General features: G+C 63.2%; 2 protein-coding genes across 3 annotated transcripts; both read left to right on the top strand.

Annotated features, from left to right (window-relative positions):
- Window positions 1-2,244: 2,244 nt before the first annotated feature.
- LOC121059237 (probable E3 ubiquitin-protein ligase makorin-2) lies at window positions 2,245-5,250 on the top strand. 2 transcript variants are annotated; one of them, XM_040535827.1, is made up of 8 exons: window positions 2,245-2,348; window positions 2,898-3,017; window positions 3,116-3,381; window positions 3,631-3,737; window positions 3,849-4,069; window positions 4,278-4,388; window positions 4,478-4,607; window positions 4,722-5,250. In XM_040535827.1, exons 1-8 carry the CDS (start codon window positions 2,278-2,280, stop codon window positions 4,875-4,877), a joined length of 1,182 nt encoding a protein of 393 aa, XP_040391761.1. In that variant the 5' UTR covers window positions 2,245-2,277; the 3' UTR covers window positions 4,878-5,250. The 2 variants fall into 2 exon arrangements, with proteins under 2 accessions (XP_040391761.1, XP_040391762.1); XM_040535828.1 differs by having other exon boundaries at window positions 3,646-3,737; window positions 4,722-5,248.
- Window positions 5,251-5,409: 159 nt separating this feature from the next.
- FANCE (FA complementation group E) lies at window positions 5,410-9,803 on the top strand. The gene is made up of 11 exons (XM_040535819.1): window positions 5,410-5,971; window positions 6,270-6,900; window positions 7,563-7,607; window positions 7,857-7,916; window positions 7,993-8,136; window positions 8,223-8,346; window positions 8,663-8,738; window positions 8,828-8,894; window positions 8,978-9,103; window positions 9,324-9,424; window positions 9,516-9,803. The coding sequence occupies exons 1-11, from the start codon at window positions 5,760-5,762 to the stop codon at window positions 9,517-9,519; spliced, it is 1,590 nt and encodes a 529-aa protein (XP_040391753.1). The 5' UTR covers window positions 5,410-5,759; the 3' UTR covers window positions 9,520-9,803.
- Window positions 9,804-10,483: the final 680 nt, after the last annotated feature.

The following is a 10,483-nucleotide window of genomic DNA, read 5'->3' as shown; positions in this document are numbered from 1 at the left end:
AAAGGAAGCTTCTCTCTTTTCCCAAAGAAAAACCAGAGTATTTGAAGACGGGTACAGCTGTCCTCACAGCGCCCTCACTGTGCCCCCAGTGCCCCCGCTCCAGAGGAACCTGCCCCTCGGCACCTCCGCGTGAAGAGGGAGGGACGTGGAGAAGGGAGGGAAGGGTTTGACCCACAAAAATCCACCTTTGGAGCAGAGGCCAAGGTCTCTCTGCTTCCCCAGGCCGTTCTGCGCAGACCTCAGTTCCAAAAATGTCTGCACGGGGCCAGGGCCAGGTCTGGAGCTCTGCAAGGCTGGGAGGAGGCAGCAGGGCTCGTGCCTTGTCCTGCAGCTCCCTTCCCAAACTGGTGGGGCAGTGGCGCTGGGCTCCCTGCGAGCGCCAGAGCGAGCAAAGCCCCCGGCAGCACCAGCACCGGGAAAGTCACGGCCAGCCCGCAGAGCCCGGCACGGCGAGGGGACATTTACTGGGACGTGGGAAGGGAGCACGGGGCAGCCCCGGCTGGGAGGTGCCACAAAGGGCTGGGATCTGATGATCCCGCTCTCTCCAGGCTGCGGGACCAGCAGGGCGACCCTTCAAGGGGGGAACAGCAGCGTTAGGGAGAGCAGGAGGTGGCTGCAGCCCAGCCTGGTGTTGCTGCTGCCTAACTGCGTGGCCTTCGGCCCCTCTGCTAATGGCCGTGCCTCAGTTTCCCCTGCTGGGGAAGGGAGCCACACCGTCACCTGCCCTCCGCTCCGAGGGGGAATATGAGGATTAATAAGTGCATCGGTTGCAAAGAGCTTTGCAGCTCTACCACCCAGTATAAATGCCAAGTATTCATAAAAGGCGAGGGAGAGGGCGGATGCTCGCACGGCGCTGTGCCGGGGAAGTCCCCCTGCCCTCCGCCGACGTCCCCCTGAGCGAGGGGACAGCTTCGGGCTCCGTGCCCTGCCCAAGCCCCGAGCCGCTCGGGGGCTTCACCTCGCACCTTGTCACAGCTGCAGCAAAACGCCGCGGTGCTGCCCGTGCCCGGGACGGGACCCGGCGTGGGCGCTGCGTCTCCCGAGAGGCAGCGCTGACCTGCCTGCAGCATCCCCTGCGTCCCGAGCAGCCTTATTCAAATACTGATAATCCCACGGGGGGGGGGGGGGGGGGGCGCGGGAGCGGATGAATCGGTTTTGTTTTCCTCCTCTTCAGGGTAGTGGATTTCCCTGGTGCAATAATTCCTTTAAAACCCCAAGGGGAAGAGCGCTGGGCTTCCCCTCCGTGCCGCAGGGCTGGCAGGTCCCAACCCCCCCCCCCCGCCGCTGCCCTTGGGCTCCTCGCCGTGCCTCGGTTTCCCTGCCCGCAGCCCGCCCGGCCCCTTCGCGTGTCCCTACCTCGCAGGGGAGTTAGGAATTACCATTTCTAAAGCACTTTGAAGTCCTCTGGGGAAGGCACCGGAGATACACGCCGCACCCAGCCCGGGGGATTTGGCCCCAGAGCCCCCCGGTGCGCCCGGGACTCGCGTGCTCGTTACCTGGGGAGCTTTTTCCTCTTCCCCCCCTCCTGGCAGTTTAACAACCCTCAAACTGAAATGTATATTTTTGCTAGAAGTACAAGCCTCCAAGTGTTTTTAATAATATAAATAGTGTCCGCGAACTGACTTGACTTTAAATAAATCGGAACTAAATATTTAAGAACCATTGAGCAGCCAGCCCTTCTTTGCAGGGTTTCTCTTGAGCCCTCGGGGGGGGTTTCCAGCGGAGGGGCTGGGGTTCGCTGACACTTCCCAGGGCTCTGCAGCTGCTGGGATTTTCCTGCCCGCGTCTGCAAGCAACGGGAAAGGCAGCAAGGTCGTGAGCGGGATCGGAGCCGAGCTCTCCCTGCCCTAAACCCAAAGTGAAGCAGCACAGGGAGCCGAGCCCCTGTTTGGGGGCTCCCCGGGAAATCGCCCCGTGTCCCTCGGCATTTCCCGCACCCGGTTTGTTCCCGGGACCTCCCCACCCTGAGCAGCCCTGGAGCTGCCCCAGCCCCCGGGGGAGCCCCTTGCGCCCCGCTCTCCTCCACCAGCCCCTGTGGGGCCGCGTAAATCGAGGGGTCTGGGTGCGCCCTGAGCTGTGCTTGGGGTACCCGCGGGGACAGGAGCAAGTGTCTGGGGGGGACGAAGACCCCTGCATCCCCCTGCCAGTGCCAGGAGCAGCAGGGCGAGGGTTAAGCTAATTAAGGTGAGGGTTGCTCAGGTGGGAACGGGTGCGCCCACCCCACCAAGGCCATAAATACCCCAGGGAGGGCCCCAGCCCTGTAGGCACCCAGAGGAGATGGAGCCAGGCTCGCAGATGGCATCGGGGGCGTTAAGGGCTCGGGGGGGCTGCCTGAGACCCCTGTGCAGGTAGGGCTGGGTAGGGGGGCTGCAGGAAGGGCTCTGGGGGGAGGTGGGCTGCGAGACCCTCAACGGGGGGCAGAGAGAGGTTTGTGACAGCCCTGAGCATCCCCCTGCCATCTCGCCCTGAAGTTGTGGGGCTGGAGAGGGCGGTGCTGGGGCGTCCCCTTGAGCTGGGGGGTCCTGGCCAGGCACCCCCTCACTGCCAGCCCCATGCTGAGGGCTTCTGCTGCCTTCTGTGCCCACTGCGGGGCTGCCCCAGCCCCCCCCCCCCTGGTCCCCCCCCCCCCCCAGGAGAACCCCCAGGCTTGAACAGCAGCTGCTCAGCCCCGTCCATCTCCAGCCCAGCCCCTGGGCTCCGTTTGCTTTGCAATTACCCAGGAGATAAGGCTGAGCGGGGGCAGGCAGAGCCCCGGATCCCAGATGGGAAAACGGGGCCGCATCCAGGCAAAGCCGGTGCCTGGGGGGGGGGGGGGGCTGTCTGTGCCCAGGCCCCTGGGTTTTGGGGTAAATGGGGCTGGCCCCAGCCCCTGGCCATGCAGCTTCTCCCCTCGGCAGGGATTTTGCCCGCGGATCCTGCCGGCGGGGCCGGAGCTGCCGCTTCTCCCACGACAGAAAGTCGGCCCCGGTGTGCCGCTACTTCCAGAGCGGGGCCTGCGGCTACGGCGAGCGCTGCAGGTGAGGGGGACCCGGTGCCACGGGGACGGGCTGGCAGCCGGGAGGTGCCGTGCGGGGCTGACCCCTCTGTCCCTCTGTCCATCCCCGGCCTCCTCCAGCTACCAGCACGTCCGGGAGGAGCCGGTGCCGGCCAGGAGCCGCCACAGCCCTGTGCCCAGCGTGGCCCCCGGCCGCCGGGGCTGGAGGGGAGCCTGGCGCACCTCGGTCCCCGCTGTCCCCAGAGCGACGCGGGCGGCCTTCGGGCTCCCAAACGTGGAGGTTGAGGAGGAAGAGGATGATAAAGAGAACGTCCCAGCGCTGAACAACCCCCCGGGGCCAGCTGTCCGTGAGGAATTCATCCCCGCAGGAGCTCGGAGAGCTGCAGGTAGGTGCTGGCTGCCCCAGGGACCGGCAGAGCTGTGGGTGCTGGGTGGCCCGGGTAGGGCATTGCGCACACACCGACCCTTGAGCCAAATCCCCCTCCCTCCATCTCTGGGCAGGGCCCAGCTGGGGCTGCGGAAACCCCTCCTGGCTGCTTTTTTTTTTAGGGTGGGGACCTGAACCGCTGAGCCCGTGCCCTGCAAGCAGCTGGCCTGGCCCTTTGATGACGGGGTGGGATGTGTTTTCCTAACAGCTCTCCTGCCCGCAGGCTCCCACCCGCGAGGGCTGGGACTGGATCCAAACTCCCCTGACCCCAGAGAGGCGGCGGCGGAGACGACGACGTGGGCTGAGTGCTCGGAGGTGGGCTCGGCGGTCTCCGGTGGCCGGGCTGCCCCCATCGCCCTGTGTCGGTCCCAAGAGCTGGGGCAGGGATGGAGCAGGGGCTGCGGTGCCGCGCTGCTCTGCTCGCAGGTCCCCGCGGAGCAGGGCGCTGTGGCAGCCCCGGTCCCTGCTGCGGCGCTGAGGGCGCGCAGCGAGGCCGTGGTGTGCGGGATCTGCATGGAGCGGGTGTACGAGAAGGCGCTGCCGGAGGAGCGGCTCTTCGGGATCCTCCCGAACTGCGGCCACGCGTTCTGCCTGGGCTGCATCCGCACGTGGCGCCGCAGCCGGGACTTCCAGAGCACGGTCATCAAGTGAGCACACGGGGGACGCTCAGGGCAGCGCGGGGACGGTCACTGTCCCCTCTTCTGCACCCTGAATTCCTTCCTCGGGTCTGGTGGTGGGGCTCCTGGGAGCCGTGATGGGGACGGGATGTGGCTGTGGGATCCTGCATGGGTGCTGAGCCCTGCTGGGGGCTGCTCCCCTTTTGGAGACCCACCAGCACGCGTTGCCTTCACTCAGGGCCTGCCCGGAGTGCCGGGTCACCTCCAGCTACTACATCCCCCACAAGTACTGGGTCTCGGATGCGGGCGAGAAGGAGCAGCTCATCGAAAGCTTCAAGGCGCGGACGGGGTGAGTGCCCAGCCCCGTGGGCTCTGCGCTGCTCCGGCAGCCGTGCGTGCGGCCGGGCTTTGAATGCAACTGGGCTTTGAATCCTGCAGGAAAATCAGGTGCAAGTTCTTCATCCAGAACCGCGGCCGCTGCCCGTTTGGGTCGGACTGCATCTACCTGCACGAGCTGCCCGGCGGCCGGCCACCACGGCGCAGTCTGCAGCGGCCGAGAATGAGAGCTGTAAGTGGGGAGACGCGTCCTGGGGTGCCACGAGATGTGCCCTAGGGGGCCAGGGCCCCACGTGGACGCATGATGTGGCTCAGGCTGGGGCTCACCCTCTGTCCCGTGCTGCAGGAGCTCAACCCCTCTCCCTCGGAGAGCTCGGACGAGGAGGAGGATGACTTCTGCCTGCTCGAGTGGGCTGTCACCAGGGCCTTGCTGGAGGTGGACTTTCTGTACTCGAGCTACGGCCATGAGATGCTCCTCGGGGACTCCAGCGACTCGGACTAAGCCGTGGGACCCCCTTGGGACCCCCCCACTGAGCCCGGGGTGCTCTTGGCAGCAGGGACCTGCCCTCTGGGAGGGGAGACATCAGCTTTTAACGCGTTTAGCTGCTCCTGGCTTCGGTTTGGGGTGGCTGTAGGCATGGAGGGCGCCGCAGGGCGGGATGGGGCAAATGCTCTGGCTGAAGCCCCGGGAAGCTGGGGGTGATGGAGCCGCAGGGGTTTTGGGGCACGCAGCCCCCTCCCTGTACCTCCTTGGCAGGTTAGTGCCCCTGGGATGGGGGCAGTGGGGTTTTTAATGCACAGGCTGCGGGGGGAGGGCACCGTTTTTAAACTGCTTTTAGCCAAACTTTTGGAAATCGTGCAATAAAAACGTGCTGCGGAACGCTGCCTGCGCCCCCTGCTTCCCGGGGGGGGTAAAGGGACCGCAGGGCTTGGGGCTGCGAGCGGTGGGGGTTTCCCTTTAAGGGCTCATTTGCATAAGGCGCGCACGTGGGGTTCATTTGCATACAGCGCGCGCTTTTTCCGCGGGAAAGGTCCGGGAAGGGCTCGGGTGGGCTCCGGGGGGGGCTTTGGGCGCCCCCACCTCCCTATTTTGCCTCCCCGGTGGGTGCCTGCCGGCCTCTGGGCGCTCCGTGGGGAGCTGTGGGTGCTGTGGGCGGTTTGTTTGCGGCTCCTTGGGGTGCTTGCTGTACCCACGACCCCCCTCCCCCCCCCCCCCATTTTCCCCCTCCCCAGCTGTGGGGAGCCCCCCAAAACCCAGCAGCCGCTGGGAGAGCACCCAGCGGCTTGTTCCGGTGCTGGGGGTGCCCGGATCCTCCCGGCACCCTTCTGGGTGTCTCGTGCCCCCCAGTTTCCCCCTAGGCGCTGTGGAGCCCCCCCGGCAGCGATGGAGCTCCCCTGGCTGAAGCTCCTGGCCCAGCCCTGCCGCCTCCTGCTCCACGCGCTGGCCTCGGGCCCCTCCGGGACGCTGGCCGCCCTCCGCGTGCTGCAGCGGGTCCAGACCCGTGAGGAACCCAGGGGCTTCCCCTGGCAAGGCTTCACGGCCGCCCTGTGCATGGAGGAGCCCACGCTGGAGGGGCCGGAGGAGGCCCTGGCTGTGTGAGTCGGCTGCGATCCCAAAACCTGGGGTGTAGCGGGGGGTCTGGGACATCGGGTGCCCAATTCCCTTGCGTCCTCTCTCCTCCGGTGCGACGGGCTGTGAGTGATGCCAGGGCCGTAGCAGGGAGCTGCAGCTTTTCCAGCTTGTCTGCAAAAGCTGGTAGAGGAGTTTGGCTGTTTCCTCAGCTCTTCTGGCCCTGTTAGACCCCTCTCCGTGGGTGGGTGGGCACATAAGGACTTAGGGCCATGCAGGACTTTGCTCTGATGCACTGCTGCTTCATTTTCTCCCCTCTTCCAGCAAACCACGGCTGCTGCTGCTCCCTGTCGTGTGCCAGAGAAACCTCTTCTCCCTGCTGCAGGCGGTGGCAGCGGTGGTGCCAGCGGACTGCGTCCGCCAGCTGCTGCGGGCTGCGAGGAGGGACCCCAGCCCGGACCCCTGGGTGCAGGCACTGGGGGACCTGCTGCAGCGGGGGCTGCGGGGCGAGGAGAGCTCCCCTCCGCCCCCTGCCCTGACGGCCGCCTGCCGGCAGCAGCTCAGGTGCCTGTGCCGAAAAATCGCCCAGAGCAAACCGGAGGGACGAAGAAAACTGAACTGGTGCTCCAGCGAGCAGCTTGGTGCCGCAGGGGACGCGGCTGGCTCCGTGCTCCCAGGTGGGAAGCGCAAAAAAGTGTCAGAGGAGAGTCTGGAGCTGGATGAAGAGAGAGGAGGGAAGAGGGTGCTGCTGGAGGAGGTGGTGTTTGACCTGCCGGGAAGCCAGGATGGAGAAGATGAAGCAGGGGTGGAAGAGATGCCTGGGGAGACTGCGGGGGACAGATCTGCTCAGAGCATGGCTGGGGCGGCTCCTGAAAGCTCCCAGCAGGATGCAGCTGGGGAGCCTGGCAGGATTTCTCAGACAGAGGTGGCAGCTGAGGTCCAGTCCTTTATCCAGGTGCTGGGAAGGTTTTCAAATTTCTCTGGGTTTCTTGGCCTCATCCTAGGTGAATTTTCCTAGTATGAGAGAAATCCACCTCCATGCTAGATCTGTGCGCTCCCCTCTCCAAACCTCTCCTGCCTAGCGGAGAGGGGGATGCTGTTCTGGGAGCATCCTTGCGTCTCCTGGGGACACCTCTGAGCCTCACAGCGGAGGGAAGGTCCCCTGGGAGCATTCAGGCTGCTGCCTCCATAAGGGGCTGCTGCTGTGTGCATGGCACGGGTACCTTAGAGACAAATAATGATTCTTGTTTGGGGATACTGCTCCTAGGCAAGGAGCCCAAACTCCCTGCAGACTGACAGCGAGCTGCAGCTGTGGGGCTGTGCTGGCTTTTCTAAAGGCGTTGTGATTTTCACCTTCCCTTTTAAAAGGGGGCTGTGCAGGGCTGGTGCTTGGCACCAGATGACTCCGATGTCCAGCTTCAAAACAGCAGGATGTTGAAAATTGCTGTGCAAATAAGAGGTGTCATCGGTTACCTTTGAACTTACCCTCCCAAAGCGCTTTTCCTGGAAATCAGGAAGCAAACTGAGCCAGCAACTCCCTACCTGAGGGTTTTCCTCCCCCTTTCCAGCCAGTGAATGTTTAGTCTCATTTCTTTTCCTTTACCACACTTTCCCCAGATGCACGGACCAAGGCTGAAAATGCTGCTGCTGCAAGAGTCCAATGTAAGTGGTTGCTTTGGCCTTTCTCCTTGCTGCAGGCAGGCTAAATGGACTCGTCCGAGGGCCTCCAGAAGGGATGGGAGAGGAGATGAGTTTCACGGGGATGACTGATAAAAAGACAGCCCAGCTGCCACCTCTACAGCATGTGGAGTCAGTGCTAGCTGAAGTGGGGAGGTGGGAGGGAAGAGGGAAGCCCTAGAGCTGTGTTTTGTGTCTGGTTTGGTGCATTACCCAGGGGTTGTTTCCTTGCAGCGCTCAGAGCTGAGCATCCCACCCGAGCTGCGTGTCCTCAGCAACTGCTCTGCTAGCCAGGTGAGCATTGGTGTCCTCACAACTGCAAAGGGCCTGCTGCCGTCCCTAACGTCCCTGTCCCCTCTGCTCTCCCCAGCTCGAGGGGTTGTGCTCCTTCCTCCAGCTTTCCACGTGCCCAGAGCAGCTTCTGGTGCGGTTCTGCAGCTGGCTGCTGGCTCTCACACCCGACCTCAGCTACGCCAGCGCAGCTGTCCTGGCTGAGCAGCTCTTCCTCAAGCGAGTAAGTGCCCGGGCAGAGGTTTCCAAGACTGTGTCTACCCTGTTTCCCTCTTTGCGGTCCCCACATCATGTTTTCTCTCTCCGTAGGTCCTGTCCCTCTCGCAGCCGCCCTCCCGCCACCTCATGGCTGCCCTCACCTCGTTCTGCTCCAAGTACTCCCAGCCTCTCTGTCAGGTCCTGGTGGCTCCAGTCCTACAGGAGCCAGGGGAAGGTGCGCTGGGCTCGAGCCCTCCTGTCGGCTGCCCTCACAGGAGGCATGGGTGGTTTTGAGGACAGCTGGATGGAGGCTGTGGTCACAGGAAGAGAATCCTGCATGAACCTTCACCAGGGCAGCATCCCCCTTTGCTGGGAACTGTTGGCAATTAAACCTTTGCCACAGATGGTTGAAGAAAGCTGGATTATCTGAGCCCTAGAAGGGGCACACAACACACCAGCTGATTTCTGGGTGTCCTGACTGGGTTGAAGGGGTAACAGGAAGGGTCAAGCACATCCCTGTGGATTTGGCAGCCTCTGCTTTGCCCCTGCAGGTGTTGAACAGACCAAGCTGGTGTGTGAGCTTGTGGAGGAGTGCCTGGAGCCTGACTGTGTGAGACTTGTGTTGAGGTAAGAGATCACGAGCTGAGCTCTGCCCTGCAGATCCAGCAGGGCTGTGTAAGCAGCATGGCTCATCTTTTCCTCACTGTCCTTTGCAGCCAGGTCCTGGAGGTTCCTCTGTCGGAGAGGCTGCTGCCGGTGGTGCTGGCCGTGCTGGGGAGGCAGGTGAGGCCCCTGTGCCCTGCAGATCCCCAGCTGGCTCCAGCAGCAATGGCCAGCAATCCTCCCCACTCCTGTCCCTCTCGCAGGAGGCGCTGCCCCCCGAGCTCTTCGACCTCCTGGTGCTGACGCTGTGCCGGCAGGCCCCGGCCTTCGCCACGTCTCTGAGTTATGCCAAGCTGGTGACGGCTGTGCTCACCATGTACCAAAGCCACGTGAGTAAAGCCTGGCTTGCTGCCAATGTTTGGTGTTTTCTGGCTCTGGGGGGCAGGTGAGAGACTGAGGGGCTGTCAGAGGGGGCTGCAGCTGAACCAGGACCTGGCTCTGGGGTCTCTTCTTCAGGGCATCTCTGCCTCGTAATGGGAAGGACACAGGGCTCTGCTGGTGTAATATGGCTCAGAGCTCATCTGAGCACCTTGCTGCTCTCCCCCCCAGGTCACACCAGCCCACCGGAGCCGCCTGGCAGCTGCTCTGGATGGGAGCAATGCGGCCCTGAAGAAATCTCTGCAGGCCATGCTGGAAGGAGTGCCTGCCAGGTGAGGAGTGTGTTCCTGCCTGGGCTTGGCAGGCTTCCCTGTTTCCCTTTCCCTAGGAAATCTCTTGATTTCTCTCCTTTCTTCCTCCCAGGTGAGCACCGAGGGAGCTGCTGATGGTTTCCTCGGATGGAGGATGCTTGCATGTCGCTCACCAGCATGACAGGAACCCAATGAGTGGCTCAAAAAGCAGGGGGAGGCTGCAGGTGTGCCTCTGCCCGGGGCTTTGTGTGGTGCTGTGCGTTCAGCTGCCCTGCTGCAGGCTGGACTGGGGCTGTTGTGGTGTTATCCCAGTGCAGTGACTGCCCTGGGATATGGGTGATATCTGCCCTGGGGTGTGACGATGAGGGTTTTCTCAGTTAAACATGAAGTTTCCACCCTTCTCTGTGTCTGGTCTGTCTCTGGGCACCTTGATTAAGGTCGTGGAAAGGGGATGTGTATGGGAGGATTCTGTTACCGTGTGTAATTAAGGTGATCTGCAGCCACAGCTACCCTTAGTGGGCGCCGCGCTCAAGATGGCGGCTCCCTCTGACCCTGCCTCTCCCAAGATGGCGGCTCCTTCCCGCCCTGCCTCTCCCAAGATGGCGTCTGCGAGTCCTTCCCGTCCTGCCCCGGCCAAGATGGCAGCGGAGGAGGAGCCGCTTGTCGGGCTGTGGTAGCGCTGCGCCGCGGGGCGGCCGAGGGCGGCTGGCGCCTCTCAGCTCTCCGCCACCCGTGGGGAGGGCGCTGCAAAGCCCCGGATCGTCCCAAATCGAGAGCTGCTGCCGGAGCCCTGTGTGGGCGTGAGGGGAGTCCGGACAGGGCGTTGCCTGGGAGGGGGTTACTGCATAAAGGCTGTTGAGGGAAATGGTTTGTAACCTCTAGGGTGGCTTTTTCGGTCTGAAAATAAAATCCATTCTGATGTTCTCAATAAGCTAATGTTGTCATGCAGGTGCTTCACTCCTGGGTGTGTGTGGGGCGATGCTGAAATAAGCCCAGGGCTGGGGCTGGCAGCCTTTTCCACTTTAGAAGGAAACTTGCCCAGTTTTCCTATATTCCCTTACACAAAAGGGTTTTCCATCG

The sequence above is a fragment of the Cygnus olor genome, chromosome 24, assembly GCF_009769625.2.
Source record: "Cygnus olor isolate bCygOlo1 chromosome 24, bCygOlo1.pri.v2, whole genome shotgun sequence".
Lineage (NCBI taxonomy): Eukaryota > Metazoa > Chordata > Aves > Anseriformes > Anatidae > Cygnus > Cygnus olor.
This window is presented reverse-complemented; position numbering and strand designations above follow the sequence as displayed.